General features: G+C 36.0%; 1 protein-coding gene and 1 long non-coding RNA gene across 6 annotated transcripts in view; one reads left to right on the top strand and one right to left on the bottom strand.

Annotated features, from left to right (window-relative positions):
• The first annotated feature begins 1,310 nt into the window (after positions 1–1,310).
• The window catches only part of LOC126965172 (uncharacterized), a 73,350-nt gene continuing 52,302 nt past the window's right edge, over positions 1,311–22,358 (top strand). Inside the window, exon 1 of the long non-coding RNA XR_007729494.1 lies at positions 1,311–1,368. This is a non-coding gene — a long non-coding RNA (uncharacterized LOC126965172). The remainder of the gene's footprint in view (positions 1,369–22,358) is intronic.
• LOC126964968 (PHD finger protein 14) overlaps positions 20,217–22,358 on the bottom strand; it is a 35,103-nt gene continuing 32,961 nt past the window's right edge. For all 5 annotated transcript variants that reach the window (XM_050808330.1, XM_050808327.1, XM_050808326.1 and 2 more), the window contains one exon: positions 20,217–22,217. In XM_050808330.1, coding sequence (XP_050664287.1) covers positions 22,197–22,217 — 21 coding nt within the window. In that variant the 3' untranslated portion in view covers positions 20,217–22,196. The remainder of the gene's footprint in view (positions 22,218–22,358) is intronic.

Below are 22,358 nucleotides of genomic sequence, written 5' to 3' on the forward strand. Positions count from 1 at the left end.
ACAGGCCTATTGCTATCACCTCCCTGCTCTCCAAAATCATGGAGAGCATAATTAGCCGCCAGCTTTTAGTATACCTAGAGGGTCACCAGTTGATCAACGACCGACAGTACGGCTTTCACCATGGACGGTTGGCAGGTGATCTTCTGGTATACCTAACACATAGATGGGCGGCGGCTATTGAAAGCAAGGGGGAAGGCCTGGCAGTTAGCCTGGATATAGCGAAGGCCTTTGATCGTGTATGGCACAAGGCGCTCCTCTCAAAACTTCCATCATTTGGGCTTCCCGAGAGCTTGTGCAAGTGGACCTCCAGCTTCCTCACTGGGCGTAGCATACAGGTCGTTGTCGACGGATATTGCTCGAACCCGAAGCCCGTGAATGCTGGAGTGCCCCAAGGCTGTGTGCTATCTCCTACGCTGTTTCTTCTGCATATCAATGATATGTTGGACACCTCCAACATGCATTGCTATGCAGAAGACAGCACTGGTGATGCCGTATACACGGGCCATGCAGGTCTCTCTCGGGAAATCGTCGACCAGTGCCGGGAGAAACTTGTGTCTTCTATCGAGTCCTCTCTCGAGAAGGTCGCGGAATGGGGTAAATTGAACCTTGTCCAATTTAACCCCCAGAAGACTCAAGTTTGCGCGTTTACCACTAAAAAAACCCCATTTGTCGTATCACCGCTCTTCAAGAACACTTCTCTTAAGGCCGCGCCTAGTATCGGAATACTGGGTCTCGAAATATCGAGCGATTGCCAATTCCGTGGCCATCTGGAGGGCAAAGCCAAATTGGCTTGAAGAAGCTGGGCGTCATCAATAGAGCACGGCAATACTTCAAGCCGGCCCACATTCTAGCGCTCTACAAAGCGCAGATCCGGCCACACATGGAGTATTGCTGTCATCTCTGGTCTGGTGCTCCCCAGTATCTGCTCGATCCATTTGACCGCGTGCAACGTAGAGCAGCTCGAATTATCGGGGACTCAGTGCTCTGTGAACGGCTGGATTACTTGGCGTTGCGTAGAGACGTCGCTTCATTGTGTGTCTTCTACCGCATTTATCACGGGGAGTGTTCCGAAGAGCTGTTTAACCTGATTCCTGCCGCCGAATTTCACCTTCGCACGACACGCCACAAGTTAGGATATCATCCCCACCATCTGGATGTGTGGCGGTCCTCCACAGTGCGGTTTTCAAGAAGCTTTCTCCCTCGTACTACAAAGCTGTGGAATGAGCTTCCTTGTGCCGTGTTTCCGGGACGATACGACATGGGTACCTTCAAAAAAAGCGCGAAAACCTTCCTTAAAGGCCGGCAACGCCCTTGTGATTCCTCTGGTGTTGCAAGAGAATGTGGGCGGCGGTGATCACTTAACACCAGGTGACCCATACGTTCGTTTGTCCTCCTATTCCATAAAAAAAAAATGGTGTTAAACTTTGAACTCCTCCGAAACAGCTTGACCGATTCTCATGAAATTTTGAGTGCATATTGGGTAGGTCTGAGAATCGGACAACATCTATTTTTCATCCCCCTAAATGTTAAGGGTGGTCCACACGATTTTTTTTTATTTTTTTTTTAATTTGTTTGATTAAGAATCAGCATTAAAAAATACATACAACTCCATATTTCACCCATCTACGATCAACAGTTACTTTTGTATCGCGATTTTAATATCGGCAATACAACATTTGCTGGGTCAGCTAGTAATATATTATATAAGTTGTCACAGGTCACAAATAGCATAATTACAACAGTCATACACAGAATTAATTATTAAATTACAGCTTTTTCTAATGCGGTCCATAAAGGAAGCGGCTCTTTTTCTTATACTAGCGATTTGTCACTTTGTGTTAGTGTGCGTGAATTGCTCAAAATAAAGGTTAGTTCTAAAGTCAAATTTTTTCGACGTTTTCACAGCTGCCATAGTCTATCTAAACGTATAAATGATCTAAGATTATTATTATAATTTTCATTTTCAGAGCGGTATCGTTGGAATCTTCATAGAAGCCAGTGGGAGGCTCCTTTGCACAGGATGCCGGCTAGATAATGGGTACCAACACAGCGCCTATTTCTGCCGCGACGCAGTGATGTGTAAATAATACTGTGTTTCGGTCTGAAGGGCGCCGTAGCTAGTGAAATTACTGGGCAAATGAGACTTGACATCTTAGGTCTCAAGGTGACGAGCGCAGTTGTTGTGCCGCTCAGAATTTTTGGATGTTTCAATAATCTTGAGCGGCGCTCCATTGTAATGGGCAGGGCGTATCAATTACCATCAGCTGAACGTCCTGCTCGTCTCGTCCTTTATTTTCATAAAAAACCTTGCGCTTACAACCTTCATATTAATTTACAATTTATAATTATTAGAAATTATTTAAGTTCTATTTCATTCGTATAATTTGTAAGATGACTGATGACTGACTTTAATCAGCCGATTTTGAAGCACCCGGACTGACTCAACGGCGAAATCCCTACTAATATTATAAATGTGAATGTAAGTTTGTTTGTTACACTTTCACGCCTAAGCCACTGAACTGAATTTGATGAAATTTATTACAGAGATAGACTTGAGCTTGGGAAAGGACATAAGCTAGCTTTTATTGCGAATAAAAGGCTGGGTGGGATTGAAATTTTGGGCACGTTACACGAAACCATAACTCCATGGAACGAGTCGTGGTCCAAGGACGAGTGGAAGACAAGCGGTCACGAGATCGGTCACCTACGCGTTGGACAGATCTGATAAAGGCTGCGACACAAACCACCATAGTCCAATGTTCCCGTAACGTTGAAGATCGTGGCAAGTGGAGGAACATTGCGAGGGCTGCATCATCCACCACAGATACGTCTTGTGTGTACCTACAGTCTCATCATGCAACCACGACCACTCTGTCAAGAGTGAACGACTAAGGAGGAGGGATTGAAATAGGGGGTGGAATTTTGAGTGAAAGTTCGTCGTTATCGAAGATAACACCATGAAAAATGGTATTTAGGCACTTGATAATAAAAAAAAATGTTTGTTCTAGCGTTTTTGAAACTAAGACCTGTTTGGGGTGAAAAAGTGGGATTAAGTTCTATTGTCATTTTGTGTGTTTTTATTATTCAAACAAAACAAATCTTATAACTATATTTACAATACTACAACTACATAAAATTAAAACTATCATTACGTGGAAGCGTACCAAGAATACTGGCAGCATTACCGCGTTGGATAGCAAGGCTGATCCGTTGACCGAAATAGCTGCCAGCGCTTGGGTTTCCAGTAGCCTTATTGAGGCGCGAAGATAGTATTTTGAACACTCTCCGCGCCTCTGGGCCCCACGGGCCAAGTGTCTCGACACCAAACGGCACAAACTCACTGAGACAAACATATTTGCGACGCTTGCTGTCTTCGGCAGTCGAAGCAGCAGCCCCAGCACCAACTGACGTAACTTGGACATGAGAAGGAGCCAGAGTGTCGACGCAAGTAGCGTCCCACACCAGCGTCATTCCATCAGGACGCTTGCCATCGCGGCGGGTAATACCATTTGGATCTAAAACAGCTGGTATATTAAGAGCGGCAATTGCCCTGCGGATGACTGATGACGGATGAATGATCTTTGTATATTATTTGCAAAGTGGGTATATTAAAAAATAAAATTGCTGCCCAAAGTAACTATTGCATGCGCACGAAGACGCGGGTAAAAGCTAGTATAAGTATAAAGTAATAATATTATGATTACAGGCTTAAAATCTACAAACTAAGTATCATATTGTATCAGGTTTCTTCAAAACCCTCCAAATTATATTTACACATTTGTACGAACGGTTGATAGTTTAATCACTTGATAAAAAATAATCCATTCGCATGAATTTATCTCGACACTATACACGAAATAACAAAAACATTTCAACCAAACTGTATTGTCATTATCTTGACGTGTAATTCGTTTCAGCTACTAATAATATTAATATAATATAAGGGTTCCGTGTATCGAACAAAAATTACACAAGTTTACATTTACATCTGTAAAATGTTATTTATTTATTTAAAACATCGCAAAATCCACAGCACTTAAATTGGGTTAAAATAATACTATTTTGTAGAACTTTCTTCTCATAACGGATTTATAATAATACGTGGTATTTGTGCGTGAGTGTGTTTTGTGTGTGTGTATATATGTGTGAACACGCTTCCCATACGACATTACAAAATAAGACCAATTAGCCTACATCCATGTATATAACCTTTTTTTATCTAAACAAGTAAAGTGTTATTAATAAACGCTAAGTTATTCCAAATTAATTTTTTTTTTCTTTATAATATAACCTTTGGCTCTATAGAATTGTACATGGGACACACTAAAAGTTTTGCACTTCTAGCACCTTAGCTAATCGGAACTGTTTGAATTTCGAATGTTATATTATTTGAAACGTTGCTACCTTGTTAGTAATAAAAAAAAACAATTGTTCAATCATTTGTCAATTGTTTTTATCACACATCAAAGCACGCAACGAAAATGGAATTAAGTCGAAAAGATTTTAGAGCGATGATTTTTTTATGATTCTAAAAGTTCTCTCTCTCTCCGCAAGACTGTGCCGCTCGTCTTCGAAATGCTTTTGGGAGGGAAGCACCTTGCTTGAGCACCGTGTGGCGATGGTTTGCTGAATCTGAGAGAGGTCGGGTTTCTTTAAATGACGAATTTCGTGAAGGGCGGACAGCTGAGCAGAAGCGGTCTCGCGTGGAACAACTCGGGGGAGCAAAATTGGCCCAAGACAGATTTGGCCCAAGCTTTCCTATCGAGAGAGGTGTGAGAGAGGGCAAGCCAATGTCCTCAATGCCATTGCCATTCTGGAGTCTTTAATGAGAAAGCTGTATTGGCATGAATCTCTCCAATACAATGTATCTCTCAAATCATTAATATTAAATATTGTTTAGTGCGATGGTCAAGTCAATCTTTTAATTAACACATAAAATATTTTTAACAGTGATATGGTAACTATAAGATGTTGGTAAGGTTAAACTTAAAAGAAAAACCATTATACTGCAGGACTGGAGATGGACCAAGGAAGTAACCATTTGGTCAAAAATCAAATAACATAAAAACTGTTTATAAGATGTCAAGAGCGGAATGAAGCTCAGGATAGGAATCGTTTGAAAGATAGAGATATTTAAAGAAAAATGCAGACCAACTAGAAACTTCACAATAAAAAAAAATACAATTTGTACAATGAATATAGTTAATAGTATATATATGTAGGTTAAATGTTTGTAAAATGATATCATTGTCAGTAAAGTGTTTTATTATATTGTGATGATTTTATTTTCCTACTTATATACTTTTATTGTACGTTAAAAAATATATAATGTTGTTGCTAGTGGGTTATCTAAAGTATATCTTTCAAGACTATATCTTCGCTTCACCTAAATGAATGTATACAAAAAATACATACCAAAATTTAAAAACCTTTTTGGTTTTCAGAATTCAGAATATTCAATTGTTAGCTTGACGATTTCAACCTCGTTATTACATTTAGGTTTTTCATGTATTAACAGGTAAAGGCATAAAAGGTATTTATTTTCTCAAAATTGATTCGTTTAGAATTCCTTTTGATGTCATTTCTAACACTACCAACTATTCGGAAACCAATTATGGCGCTCTGAGAGAGAAAATGCAGCGCAAGAAACTCCCCCAGCATTCCTTTTTTGCGCTCTTTTTTTAATAAAATATGCAATATTATCGGTGGAAATATCTTATATATATATTATATATACATAGATTTTACTGTCATTGTTATTGCTATAAAATAACCAAAATCTAGTCCCAGGCTCTCCAATTTAGTAGGTTTTATGACAGAGCCTTGTTTTATATATATAGATGGCTGTACAGTGGCTGGGACTTTATTATAAAAGTGTATACCCTTTTATTTACCCTTAACGCTGTTATGTATCTTATGCAGAATTAGTTAAATGCAATCCCTTATTTCTAAAATACGTAAAAGGCTGATCATCTCTGATTGACTGTCTATAACCATGCTGATATATAGTACGAACAGCTCTCTTTTGCAGAGCAAACACTATATCAATGTCAGCAGCATGACCCCACAACAAAATACCGTACGTCAATACAATATCAGGTAAGTTGCAATAATCAAGAATTGCACAGTTATATAAGTAAACCCCATGTCGAAATAAACATTATTTCACGAGGAGCACGATGACATTAAGACAACAAAATCTTATATTAGAATCAAATATACTTGCTACAATATGATACAAACTGAAACCTCAAAACCATTTTAAACCCCCGCTATTTAAAGTTCAAATGATTTCCTTCAACGTATTCGTACAAAGCACGCTTGGATTATCGTCCATTAAGCGTGCGGTTCGTTTGTGCCGCTCACAGGCCGGCTCAGATGGCTGGCCACTGGCTTGCCTAATGGAGTCCCGGCTTATCTGCAGAATGCGGCCTTCGATTCAATTCTATCCTTATAGTTTGGAAATCTATTGCACACATTTGTACTATAGTAAGCCCAACGAGACGAAAAAAGAATGTAAACAAAGTATCAGGTCTTCAAAACATTTTTATTTAAATATATTATATACAAATTTTGGATTTTGGAAGAGTGCATATTTATGACAATATAACTCAGAATAATGTAACTCACTAATGGTGAAAGTAAAATAATCTTTATTCAATAAGGCTTAAACTAAGCGCTTTTGAATCGTCACTACAAATATTTCATTTAAATTACTGAATTTACTATATGTTCGTAAATAGTTAAGCGTGTGAGAAGAACATGCAAAAAACTCAACGGCCACTCTTTTCAATCAAATATAATATTTTACAATGTCTGTAATATTGGATGCAGCACATTACAAATTAGTTTGTAAGGTGCTGTAACCAATATATGAGTCGTGTTTAATCCGATAATAATTGTATAAAACTGTATAAATATAAATTATCGTATATTGGATGCTTGCATTCATTGTTTGTGTAAGGATGCTTTGCAAACATGATGGTCGTAATTACTATCACAAAAAGTAGCAGCAGCCAATAAATACAATGATTTATTAACTATAACAGGTCGTCCTGGCACCACAAGCAGCACCCGTTCACGAGTTGATGCATGGAACGGCCATCGTTCCCTTCGCACTTTTAGGTCCATTTGTTTACATTTTTTATCTTGTCTCGTTGGCTTAAGTACACGCGTCAGTCGCTTGGAATAAACATGTAGCGTGATTGGATAGTCACGTGTTTATTGGGATTACCAATTCGAATTATCGCTAGATACGTCAAAATTTCAGTTGATTTTTTAATCCTTAAAATACAATATAACTTCAATGAAGGAAATCGTTTATCGAAGTCGTAACGATCGAGCGCAACTCTTATCATAATTGTCTTTTTCAAGGCTTGTATAAAGTTAATCTATATCTACATTTAAAAATTTATTTTAGTTTGTAATTTTGCCGAGAATCGTGAATAGTATTTACATCAACGTAACCATTCATAATAGATTGATACCGGGTCAGGTAACAGGTAAAAGAAATAGTAAATGCGAATAATGGATATGTATTTTCTGTCCTTTCCTTCCTGTCCTTCAAGGATGCTCAAGCCTTAACAACATCTCCCCTGACAAGCCCACAGCAGCCATAGTGGTAGGAGAGGTATATCTGTGTAACAAGATATATCTCGCTCAAAAAGAGCCGGGCAGGCTTCGCTGTCTCCAGGAAAAGTTAGCACAGTTTTGCCCACTCCAGAATAGGCAAGGTGTCCCGGGCATCTAACATTAGTTATCCTAATTGTGGACGTTTAGGGCCAATTCTCCAGAACTGTTTAGTCTAGAACAATCCTAGAGTAGTCCTTTTTTAACCGGTACTGTCATTAGTCTTTTGGGGGGATTTGGCCTCCGTGTAGCCCTTTAGACCGAACGATGCGACAAAGCAGCTATTTTGACGTGAGTATAAAGGATAATACTCCGGGCTTGCCTAGCCAATTTGGTTGTTTCACTTAGAAAGCAAACCATTCATAAGTAGTTGATAATTTGACAGGAACGTTTTATGATTAAACTTTTACGTAGTGTTTATAAATGGTAATTTATTTGACTTTCCAAACTGCTTTTGATTCTGGGCACTACAATGCAGTGCCGCTCAGGATTCTTGATAAACCAAAAAAAAATTCTTAGCGGCACTACAATTGCGCTCGTCAACAGGAGACAAAAGATGTTAAGTCTCATTTGCCCAGTAATTTCACTAGCTACGGCGCCCTTCAGACCGAAACACAGTAATGTTTACACATTATTGCTTCACGGCAGAGATAGGCGCTGTTGCGGTATGCATAATCTAGCCGGCTTCCTGTGCAAAGGAGCCTCCCACTGGTAAAGCTAAATACTTGATGCTAACACAAAAACTTGCCCGACAATACATTTTTATAGGCGATGGTGACTAGTAATACCATAACTCGAATCTTATGTATTCATTGTATAAGATTTTTTTTGCAATTTTCTGTTGATAAATAATTGATAATTGTAAGCAGGATAAATGAAACGTTAAATATATGCATATTATTTAGGTACTTGGCGTTCGTCGAGACATCGCTTCAATGTATGTCTTCCACCGCATTCATACGGGAAGTGTTCCGAAGAGCTGTTTCACCTGATTCTTGCCGCCGAATTCCATATATACATATGCAATATATGCAATATTACAAAGCTGTGGAATGAGCTTCCTTGTGCGGTATTTCTGGAACGATACCACATGGGTACCTTCAAAAAAGCGCGTACACCTTCCTTTAAGGCCGGCAACGCTCCTGTGATTCCTCTGGCGAGGCAATATAATGTATGCGGCGGTGATCACTTAACACCAGGTGACCCGTATGCTCGTTTGTCCTCCTTTTCCATAAAAATATATCAATGTTCCTGTTATTTTTCAGTAGAACCAAAAAAAAATAGGAAATTTGTGATTTATTTTTAATATTGAAAGCTACGAGATTACAGCTTGTTAGCTCATTTACCTATACAGAAATGCTAATTCTGTGACTGTATTTGTGACCGCAAAACTTGATATTAAGTCCCAGTTGAATGGCTTTTGTGTCCACCCTCGGGTTCAATGTTTACTTATCCCGTTCCCTAAACTTTTGACACAGCTTCATATTATTCGTATGTTTCCTGTTTAATTATTCAGACATAGTGACAACCCGCACCTTTTGTTCTAAAAAGGGCTTTCGGCGAATTGTTTAGTTTGTAGATTTTTTCCTCATGTTTGTAGTGTAGGATCCGGGTAAGAGGCTACATTTTCTTAAGTGTGTAACGGATAAAAAATAATTTCATTAGTTAAAATATATCGCAAAGTTAATGTCTGAATAAATTTTTAAGGCCATAATTAATTACATTAAAAACTAGTCACCCGACAGACCCAGTTCTGTCAATAGAAATAAATAGGAGTTGCGCTCCGGGAGTGCAGGCAGAAGTTAAAACTTGAACGTTGTGCATTTTTGAATATTTTGGTATGCTTATTGGTTAGGCAATAATATCGCGCGAATTGCTTTATTTATCATAATAAAAGTACTAGTATTTATATGGTTATGTACAATATCCATTTATTGCGCTATCATACACAAAAAATGACAAATTATATTACATAAAAAGATTAACGATTCAGAACTATTACAATTATTTTACATTAAAAAGTTTTTCTCTCAGAAAATACAACTTTCATCTATAATTTCAGAACATCATCGAACAACAACAACGGGCCAGCACTTGTATAATAATTGTAAGATGTGTATTGTGCATAACCTCTAAACTGCATATGAAGTCCTGGTACATGCTGCTAGGATGACACGTGGTTTCTACCGCTATGAAAGACATTACCACAGGGTAGGGATTACTTAAGTACATTACGACCGACGACCTGTATAGCCGAGTGGTTAGCGATCCTACCTACTAAGCTAGAGGTCCCGGGTTCGAATCCCGGTAGGTGCAAGCATTTATATGATGAATATCGATGTTTGTTTCCGAGTCATGGATGTTTAAATGTATTTATGTATGTTTATTTGTATGTTTGTATGAATTTATGTATGTTTAAGTAAGTATATTGTATTAAATATATCGTTGTCTTGTAACCCATAACACAGGCTATACATGTTTAACTTGGGGCAAGATAATTTGTGTAGAAAGTGTGTCAATATTATTATTATTATCATTACTATGCTGTACATTATCATATCAAAATCGCACTTTATTCTTTGATGAATAACATCGGTATTTTAAACACCTTTAGCACCGCTTACCTGCCAAACACACGTCTGGGATTGGAACTATCAAAAGTCTCTGGCTTATGGGAAAACATCATCTACTTATTACCTAAGTATTATATATAAAAATCAGCTTTTATATTATGACGTAAGTAAAATTATAATTTTGTGAACATTTAGGGTGTCTGGAAAGGTGTTACCACGATGGTAAGTGTCTTGAAATGAATAACGTGATTTTTAATAATATTCTGAAGGTAATACCGAAAAATCGCACTTTATGATTTAATGTATTTAGATCAGTAGTTTACACCCTTTTAGTACCGTTTACCCGCCAAAGCCACTGCAACCCAAACTCCATAATAGACCATCGTTCTAACCTGTGTTGGTCAGCTTTTATAAAATGACGTAGGTCTGGGGTCCACGGACTCTTGCTCTATTTCTATGGACACTAAATCCGATGTCAGCCTATGTAAATAAGATAGCAATAGCCTGTGACGTGTGTCATTATTTTTAACAATAACTGAAATCACCATGACAACCATTGTTTGTTGGGAGCCGATGAACTGGGTCCAAACTAACAGTGCTTTCATACCCCCTCCATGATAGCGTTAAACGTTTAACGCAACCTTGTTGGAAGTCGCATTTTAAGTTTCACTTCAGAAAAAATGATGTAAGACTACATTATTCGGTTATAATGTAGGTGTAATTGGAAATGTGTAATCTCTTAATAATGAAACAAAAACGTATTTCTGAATGAGACTGTTGCGGCTTCAGAACAATCCCTTATACTTGTCCTGAAAGCCATAATTACAATCCTATTTCAAACTTTCCCTCCTTACATGCACATCCGTGATGTGCGCCTTCTGGCGAACTGTCAAATAAAAGAACTCTTAATGGCCGCGTGCGCAACCGCATCGACGCTCACGAAAAGTATAGAAATCTAAGGTCTAAGATCGATCAATCGCCTGGACAACAGTGTACGTTCAAGTTATAGTGCTAAGTCTACCAGTAGTTATATGTGATTACCAAAACATTAAGAACAGCAGAGGGTGCTCCTGACCAGTGAGTATTCCTTCCAACACTTCCAGTTTTGTAGCCACTATATTTGTTCTTATTTGAAGTCAACTAGGTTTTGATATTCTTTGTTTCGGTGACTTAGGTAATCTGAAATATATCTAACATATGCTGGTGCATCTAACACTTGTATGGATTGGTATCCATACAAGTGTTCATGTGCCAACAGAGACCCTTCAACCACCTTTCCTTATTTGTATTGTTGTTGTTGTAGTAAAATGTATAGAAAAACTCAACAAATTATATACTAAAACCTTCCTCGAGAAAAACGCCTTTCCATTGGGGAAAACAGCATGAAAATCGGTGTAGTGGTTTTTGAGTTTATCGCGACCATACAAACAGACAGACAAACGCGGCGAAGGACTTTGTTAAAATGTAGTAGTTGGTTACGAGCGCAGTTGTAGTGCCGCTCAGAATTTTTGGGTTTTTCAAGAATCCTGAATGGCACTGCATTGATGCACGGGACGTATCAATTACCATCAGCTGAACGTCCTGCTCGTCTCGCCTCTTATTATCATAAAAAAAAGAGATAAAGCTTTTTTGCCATAGTCTGTAGTCGACAGCAAGCGTCGCAAATATGTCGGTCTCAGTGAGTCATACATTTCTGTGCCGTTTGGTGTCGAGACACTTGGCCCGTGGGGCCTAGAGGCGCAGAGAATGTACAAAATACTATCTTCGCGCGTCAATAAGGCTACTGGAAACCCAAGTGCTGGCAGTAGTCCGGTCAACGGATCAGCCTATCTATCCAACGCGGTAATGCTGCCAGTATTCTCGGTACGCTTCCACGTAATGATAGTTTTAATTTTATGTAGTCATAGTACCTATTGTAAGTATAGTTATAAGATTTGTTTACTTTTATGAGTCTGTATTTAAAACTAACAACGACTGTTCGTAAAGTAGCTTTTGAAACAACGAAATGAGGGAAAAAGCAAAAAGGTCAGAGAAATAACAAAACATGACAAGAAAGAATGTGTTTTACGTTGAACTTTACAACGCTACAAACAGAAGGCAGGTTTGAAAGCTTCACGAGAACGAATTACAAAAACACATTCACTTCACGTTTCGATGAAGCTTGTACCTACAAAATTCGTACACAAAGCTCGCGAATGAATTTTATATTAAAAGCTACATTGTTTACAAAGGGTTTTATTTGTACAATTATACACGCCTACTTACCTCGGATGCTTAAATATATGGATATTTCTGGAATGGTCTCAATTTTTCATAGGGAAACTATTCAAGATCGCGTTACAATGTGGTCATGCAAAAAATGTCAATTTTACTGCTTAGATCATTTAAACGTCTAGATAGACTATGACAGCTGTGAAAACGTCGAAAAAAACTAATTTCTATTTTGAGCAACTCACGCACACAAACACAAAGTGTCATACAAATCGCGAGTGTAAGACGTAGGTTGTCACGCACACTATGGTAGTATTCCTGGCCTGTTTTTATCGGTTGTCTAACAACAAGAGGCTCTATTTATACGTATTAATAATATAAGTGAAAAGAATAAGAATAATATTTTATAAAAGCTCAAAATTCAGAGCGCATATTCCCAACACACTATTATGTTAGAACGATGGGACAATTTGATTTTTGGGTGTTCTAAAGGTGTGTAAAATGCCGATCTAAATTCATCAAATTAAAAAGTGAAATTTTTTTAGTATTACCTTCAGAATATTTTTAAAAATCACTTAATTCAGTATCAGATAGTTAACATCGTGCCAACCCCTTTCCAGACACCCTTAATGTTCATGAAAGTATAATTCTGCTTACGTTATAGTATAAAAGATAATGTTTATATTATAAAGTACCTACTTGGGTAATAATTAGATGATGTTTCCAATTTTGCCAGATAATTTTAATAGTTCTAATCCCTTATATTATTATATTTAATATATTATTATATTTTAAAAAGAGATTCGTAATTGGCATTCCAATGCCAATGTCTTATGCAAATAAACTTTTTAGTACAGATTTATGTAACTAACTAGCTGACCCGACAGACATTGCTCTGTACAAAATAAATAAATAAAATTCGACAATAATATTTCATAACACCAAAAACTAATTTGTAAAATATGCTCCCTGTTAATTTTCATATTTATATTTCATATTTAATAAGTTCTCTCGTCATATTTTTTGAGAGAGCCCAATGGAGCTAACTCTCAAAAAATATGTCCATATAAAACAAAAATAGGAAATAAAAATAATTATGGGTCCCACATCGAAAAAAAAAATCTCTCAAGTTGGACAAACTGCTTTAATATAAAATATTCTTTTTATTGTAGCATTTTATCTAATCTAATTATTTTATTTTATTTTTAGTGGTACATTTAACGTCATACCCGTGTGAATTATCATACAGAGTTTTTTTTTAATACAGTGTATAAAAAAATGTTTAATGTCCTATACAAGAGTCCACTTAACATTGTGACCGGTCGAGTCGTTCTTGGCAACAGACATTATTTTAACAATTGTAGATATGATTGTGTCAGTGGGTTATAAAACAAATTTTGACTAATTGCTTTAAAAAAATGTGCACACAAAATGACGCCTGACGCAAGATTTTTTTAGATAAAGTTACTTAATATTATGTATTGGGCCGGCAACGCTCTTGTGATTCCTCTGGTGTTGCAAGAGAATGTGGGCGGCGGTGTTCACTAAACACCAGGTGAACCGTACGCTCATTTGTCCTCCTATTCCATAAAAAGAAACTTGGGTTCGAAAAAAAAATGTAGGTACTACAACAATTATAGTCATAATATGATTATAATCCCATTAAATTCCATACGGCCAACTCCAAAAGTTGAAGAAAGAAAAGTTCTCCAAGAAAGATTTAGTACCTCGTCTCAACATATCAACATGTTCGCCGCTCGACACGTTGTGAAACTTTGGAACAACTTTATTGTAATCCACTAATGTTATATGTTTCAGCTATAATTAAATATCCAAGATTATGTCAAGTAAATGCAAATTATTTCTAAAGAAAAAAAAAATACATCAAAATATGATTTGAAATCACTAATTGAAAGTAAAATCATCCCAACAATACACATATTTTTAATAATTGGCAATTAAATTATCATATAACTATAAGTTACAAAATTTGAAAGATGCCATTGAGTGTCAAGATATCACGCACACAAGCATCTTTACAAAAAACCAATACGCACTACAGTATAAAGTAGCCGTAATAAAAAAGCTATTGTTCAAAATCAAAATCACTTTATTCATGTAGGTCACGGAAATGACGCTTATGAATGTCAGATAATTTTTTTTTTCGAAGGTAGTACGGTCTTTTTTTATGGAATAGGAGGACAAACGAGCGTACGGATCACCGCCGCCCACATTCTCTTACAACACCAGAGAAATCACAGTGTCCCCGACAATTCGAACCGCTCTGCGTTACACGCGGTCAAATGGAACGAGCTGATACTGGGGTACGCCAGACCAGAGATGACAGCAATACTTCATTTGTGGCCGGACCTGCGCTTTGTAGAGAGCTAGAATGTGGGCCGGCTTGAAGTATTGCCGTGCTCTATTAATGACGCACAGTTTCTATGATGCCAATTTGGCTTTGCAATCCAGATGGCAATCGCTCGAGATTTCGAAACTCAGTATTCCGATACTAGGCGAGGCTTTAAGGGAAGTGTTGTCGAAGAGCGGTAGTACGACAAATGGGTTTTTTTTGGGGTATCTAATTGGAGCGCAGCGGAGACCAATCCTTAATCTAAGGCTTTATAGATAAGTTGCGGGACGCCATCCTGAGTCACTCCTACAAGCACTCAGAGTTTCGAGTCTCCTTAAGGCGAAGACTAAGCAGAAAACACGCAAACATGGTGTGTTTTTAGACAAGTTTTGTGGTGAAAGTATAGCATTTGGAGCTATAAACACTACTTAATCCTGTTACACATATCCTTAAGTCTTATTTGTAGGTTGCTAATGCTTGCTGTTGGTTATAGTTAACACTGCCGAGCCTTTTTGAACTACCACTTTTCTTTGAAGTTAAACAAGCTTTTTGGCATGGCGTGACGCATTTTTTTGGTACTTCTCTCAGAAAAGTTACTCTTATAGCTTGTACTTTTTTGTGAAAGTTCATTTATTCAGATTAGTAGTGAATAACGAGGATTGTAAGCATATAAACTGTTTTCCACGCAAGAATTTTGAAAGTATTGGCTTTGTTACATAGATGGCGGGCCGGCTGCCGTGAACTCATATCGCTCAAGGTCGCTGGCATTTAGTGTCGCCTTAAGAGAAGCCCCGCGACTGTTGTTCCTTGGACTTTGCGGACTCCTTCAGGGTTGACATATGACCCCGAAACGGGGTCTTCAATACGTAAATTTTTTTTCCTCCTCTCCAAAAAAAGTGCCTTCCTCAATTCACAATCGCTTCTTTACACTCATGCATTAGTTTATATATTAAAGATGTAATTTCGCGATAGAGGGCAGCAGTGGCAAATACATTTAGAATAATACGTGACCACGGTACAGAAAAAACTAGTGCAAGTGGCATGTGAGCGTTACCCTGTCGCCACTATTGTGTACAAATGTACCTACTCGAGGCTCAAGTGACCAATCATTTGATGTGAAGTGAAGCATTATAATCTTTTAAAAAAATACAAATATGCCTTAATGTGCCATATTGGACTGTAAAAATCATAGCCGCAAGAAAAATATGTCCAATGAAGGGATTTCCTATCATCGGTAATCATAATTTTCCGATTTAAATGCAATTAATATTTTTTTATGTGTAGTGCAAAATATACAATTTAAAATGAACCATAATATTACGACGTATGAATCATTTACCTTTACGTTTAATCGATGTAACTTATGATAGAATAATTAATGTAAAAAATAAACATAGCTTGCTACTCAACAAGTGCATGCATGTACAAATCGATATAATTTTATCGAAATGATTTTTTTTTCTCTATAAATTGTATTCGAGCTCTTTTCCATGCACCATGCGATAAGGGTGTAAGTAAGCAAAAAGTTATAATATGGTAGTGGTAATTGTGTACAAGAGAGACTACGATAAATTCAAATTAATAGTTTTAATTGTCTCTAAGGTACAGCTAATTATTATCTAACAAATATGGGTAAAATTCCAGTTAAACTATTTAAGCCTTAATTTTTCAATATAGACAAACAATTTTTCTAATTAAATTTTAATAACAGGCATACATTGAGGTTTCACCGATAAGGTTGAGTCGAGGTGGATTAGAAAAAAAACCTCGTCAAATCATGGAGTAGAGGAAATACGTCATAGAATTATAAAAAAATAGATCGAAAACCATGAATTAGTAATATACTTTATCAACCCTGCTAACATCATTTCTAGTTTTCGCTAACTAATCGATATGTTTATTAATTTTCGTACAACACTAGGTATTTTGACAGATGTCAAATCTATGGTTACAGAGTTCCTATTACTTCAAGTTTTTATATGTTATTTTTCGCAATTTATGAACAAGTTCCGAGGTTGTCATTATCACTTTAAGAATATGAGTTTAGCGTAATGGTCTAAATAAATTTGTAGTTATGTCTTTTCGTGATTGTCAGTTTAGGCCTATCATAAAGCAGGAATTAAATGTGTGTATTACATATTTAATAGATTAATGTGTGAGTTTGGCGACATCGGTTTCCTTAGTAAAATGACATGATGCCACTTCTACTAGTTTTTTCTGTTCTGTGTGCGTGACCAATTTTGATTTGTCAGTGTGTGCGTTATCTAGCACTAAGGAGCTAATTTTAAACGTGGCTAACTGTTTACGACTTGCCAATCAGAATCGGTTACAGTAACAATAGATTCGCTTTCCTTTTCTATCTTGCTGTTCGCTTTGTTGGTCTACACGTTAGAATATTGTAAGTCTATGCTTTTATTTATTTATTTATTTAATAGGCACTCTCAACAGAAATACAACAATTACATAATTAACAAAAATCTATCAGCTAAATACAAGATAGGCTGCAACTCTACGAGGGAGTGTACAAAGCATGTTTAGCATAAATTAATAACTATTGAAACACAATAATAATAGCGATTTTAAAACTAGCTTTAGGTAATTAATGTAATATTATAAAAGAAAAACACATAGATAATATATATTTGGACGAATAGACGTGAATAATTATAGTATGGGAATATTAAGTTTTTTTAAATAATTTAATAAGGAAGTTATATAAACTAGATTTCCATTTACAAACAGATGAACTGTCAATGTCAGGTAGTAGTACTATTTTCGAGTAGTAGGGCATTGTGTTGACGACAAATGCAATAGATAGGGTTATCCCTATCTATAGAATTTGTCGTCATTACGGGCGGCGGTGATCCCTTAACACCACGTGACCCGTACGCTCGTTTGTCCTCCTTTTCCATAAAAATAAAAAAAAGAAGACGTCATTGAATAGACTCAAGCATTTTATATGTATTATATGGAGGCGTACTCGAGTTGGCTCAGGATTAGCGACTTATAAATAAATCCTTTATATGGCTAGAAAACATGTAACAATGGGTGTAAATAGTTTTAATGTATCAATGTTATCGGCCATTTCTGGCATGCAAAATTATTATTAACAAAATTCTAGTTATTATTATAATTGTTTTAACATTAACAAACTCTTTATTTTAAGCACTTAGGTCAATTTATATTATAATTATTATTTTTAAATGTCATTATTTAAAGACTAGCAATAATATATATTTTAAAGTCAATTTAATTTAACCTAATGTGTCAACATTTCATTTATGGAATAAAAACATTTATCTATCCTTTTTAAATCGTTGGACGGGTAATACGTGTAAGCTTGGAGGGAGTTTATTAAATATTTTTATACACATGACATAGCTACATTTTCCGTGGGATGCATTATGAAATTTGTGTGCAATCACCAGTCTGTCACCGTTTCTTGTATTTCTCGGATAAATATCTCTTGCTTTTGTAAGTAAATTGTCATGTTGTTTGACAAAGATACATATTTCGTATATATATAATTCTTTAAACAGTGGTTCACACGAATCTAAGTAAAAAGCTCCTGTCATAGCTCTTAAGCATCTCTTTTGGGCTGTGTAGAGTTTCCCCACAAGATGAGTCCATATCGAAGTACTGATGCGACATAACCATGATAATCTGCCAGTACTGTATTTGGTAAAGCCGTTTTACGCAATCTATATAACACATAAACATATCTATCAATTTTATGGCATACCATATCTACATGCTCTTTCCATTTTAGTTTTTTATCTGGAAGTACTCCTAAAAATTTAACATGCAGAGCTTATAGAGTAACAGTAAACTATTGCTGACTTGAATTCTTAATAGCTCTACATCTGATGCCAGATAGCTTATTACATTTCTTGGCTATTGCTTCATAATGATATTTAAAAGTAAGTTTCGAGTCAAAAGCAACACCTAGATCCCGTTAAACAAACTTCCGCTCAAGTGGTATATTATAAATCTTATAGTCAAACAAAATTGAATTTTTAATACGAGTGAAAGATATAATATATAATACTTACTATACTTAACCTCATACTATTAGCACTACACCAATCGAGTAGAGTATCAAGATCCAATTGTAGAACAATACAGTCACTAACAGTTTTAATTCGACTATAAATTTTAAGGTCATCCGCATAAAGTAGGGAAACATTTCTTAACCGAGGCATCAGGTCATTAATATATATGATAATAAAAATAATAAAAATAAAATATCAATGGGCCGAGATGGGATCCTTGAGGGATGCCGGATATGATAGAGACTCGTCGTGAGCAGAATCCCTTGAGAGGTACTAATTGACTGCGATTGGATATATAAGATTTTATCCAACGTAAGAGGCAACCATGCAGACCCATAGTCTCCAATTTACAGGCCAATATTCTATGATTTACTCTATCAATAACCTTTTGGAATCCAGCATAGATAGGGTCAATTTGACCATGACCGTTGAAAGCTCTAAAAGTATACTCCATCAAGTTACTGGCGCTTGACCTTAAAAAGTTCATGTTGTTTCTGAGTGATATGCGAGATAATGTGGTGGTGTACCTACATTAATCAATTACATTGCTATTGCTAGACAGAATTATGCGAGGACTCAGAAGCACCAACACCTCAAGTCTGCAGTTGTAGTGCCGCTCAGAATTTTTGGGATTTTAAGTAATCCTGAGCAGCACTTCATTGTAATGGGCAGGGCGTATCAATAACCATCAGCTGAACGTCCTGCTTGTTTCATGCCTTATTTTCATAAAAAAAAGTAAATAGATCACAACCAGGGCGGGCTGCTACGAGGCGATTAAACAACTTTAAGTATCGCGGCACGGGCGCTATCATTCGATATGCGGGTTAAAGTTATGCTTTAAAGTATATAATAATTATTTTAAGCATGACATAATACTTATGACTGTCTGTCGGTGTGTTCATTTTTTAAGTTATTTTATAAAAAAAAATATACGATCTTTCTTTGACTAAATAATAATAATTATAATATAGGGATAAAAAATCGTTATTGTTAACTAAAAATAGGTTACACCAACCTTTTTTTTTTGTCCCTAAAAGTTTGATTTAACAGTGAAGCGCTGACGCATATTTAAAGTAACTCTAATTTTCAATGAAACCATCTTTACTTTTAAGGCCGACAAAATATTTGAAAGTCAAACAATCTAATGTTTTTATTTTTTAATCTAGAATATTCCGTCATTAAAAGTCCTACTTTAACCCCCGCCGTCTTATTAATAACCGCAGTGTAAAGTTAGTCCAAGTTTTAAATTACTTCTCCCTGTCATGTAATTCTGTAGTTACAAAGGTAAGATAAATATATTTTTAAACTTAAATTCGCGTTTAATAAGACAGCCAAATTTAAATATATCTAATGCAGGATGTAACCCAAAAAAGTCACGTGATTTTAAATAAAAAGCAATTATGGCATATGTATGTACTATATTTATCATAATATTAAATCTATTTAAAAAATTACACATAAAGTGAATAGTAAAACGTGAGACACATAGAAATCTTTATTAAAAATAATGAATAAAGCGATTCATTTGTGTACTTATGTTTACTTTAATTAAAATACATTAACATAACATATTTTTTACATTTTATGCAGAGATTCAAATAATATTGGTGAAATTGTAATGGGGCTCCATATTGAAGGATTGGCGAATAGGCTTACGGCCGTTCCGTCAGTCTATCTGTCTACCTCTATCTATAATATTCAGTCTATCTCTTATTTGAGATAAAAATCGTAACTATCGTTGACTTTTCTGTCATGGGACGACGTATAGCTTACCAGCGATAGAAGTTTGTATGGAAATTATAATTCACGCGTTTCAATATAAGGCGATAAGAATGACTTATCGGGTGATAGGGACAGTTTCAGATTATTGTCAGCTAATTACTGATAGTAGAAGGTAGTAATTTATCTCTATCTGTAGATAGTATATTGGGAACGGCCGTTAGAGGTGTGCAATAGTTGAAATTTAATAGAATTGTTAAAAAAACATTTGTGTAGGAGAGGCTATTATAACATAAATGATTTTATTATTGATACCACAGACTGGGAATGAAGCGGACACCCTCAGGCTCTTTAATTATATTTTTTTTACTGTACGAATTTAAATTGTTATACATATTTTTATTTTAAAAATAGTCCGCTGAGTTTCTTGAGCCTGTTATTCTCAGGTCTGAGGCAGTCTATTTTGAATGGGCGGTAGTTTTTATTGTTCAATAAGTGATTTTGAATCCTATTTTGAATTTAAATTGAAGTTCTCTCTCGGATCGCCATTTGTTACCGAAGCGGTAGTAATGTCTAGTACATTAGAAATGATATCAAACAAATTCTAAAGGAATCAATTTTGAGAAAATAAATGCCTTTTATGCCTCTTTATGATCTAGCGCACACCCCCACTGCACTAAACCATAATTTACCACAATTGACGACAAAATGACCAACAACTTTTGATGTTGACTGTTCAGTGTATATTACTATGACTAATTTATATTGGTTAAGAAGAGGAGGAGAGGTAATTGTATTCTACAACGCCAGCGTCGCTATTCGAAGAAAAAAGACATTTAATGAAAATAAGGGACGAGACGAGTAGGACGTTCAGATGATGGTAATTGATACGCCTTACCCATTACAATGCAGTGCCGCTAAAGATTCTTGAAAAACCCAAAAAGTCTGAGTGGCACTACAATTGCGCTCGTCACCTTGAATTACTTAGCAACTACTAAATAAAAACTATGTTATACTATAGCAGACTACATTTATGACCACTAACGGTAATAAAAAATTAGGTATCATGGTTTCTTCCACTTGGTTTTTCGATACAAATTTTTATTGATATAAAATATCTACAAATAAAATTTGAAAACAAAATTTTATGAACGACACGGGACTCGAACCCACGACCTCTCACGTTGCGTGCAAGAGCGAGATCTCAAGTCAATTTCCTAATATGCAAATATTGGGGTTGAGCAGGTTATCAACCGTAAAGTAGATCCTGTAGATGGAGCCACAACCTGAGAGTTGAACAAAACATACAAGATTTTCTAGACGTCCTAGTGCTCTTACCAACTGAACCAACCGTTCGAGTGACGCATGGATCGCAAATCTTGTTCAACGCATCTTTCATAAATTTTTGTTACAAATTTAATTCATACAGTGTGATTAATATAAGACGTTATTGTAGACATTACAAACATTGGCGTGCCAATGATCCGTCGAGGTAAGCACTTCTTATGAGTACATTTAACTTGTAAAAATATATCTATATACATTGTGCTGTTTTAAATAATTGATTGCCAATTTCATTGAACTGCATGTCACCATTAACATAAATCGGATGTTATTTGACTTAATTTTAATTAAAAACCGAAGCAACCTTCTATCCATTTATTTGTTATCTTCTTGATCCTGAAACAAAAAACACATAAATTACCATACTAATGTACATTAAAAACGTTACTATATACCACAAAATGATTAGAATAAATAAAATATTCACATTACATTTAATAATCCGCATTAAGGTCTGGCATGTGTTATATCAATGCT

This window comes from Leptidea sinapis, chromosome 6 (assembly GCF_905404315.1).
Source record: "Leptidea sinapis chromosome 6, ilLepSina1.1, whole genome shotgun sequence".
In the NCBI taxonomy this organism is placed as follows: domain Eukaryota; kingdom Metazoa; phylum Arthropoda; class Insecta; order Lepidoptera; family Pieridae; genus Leptidea; species Leptidea sinapis.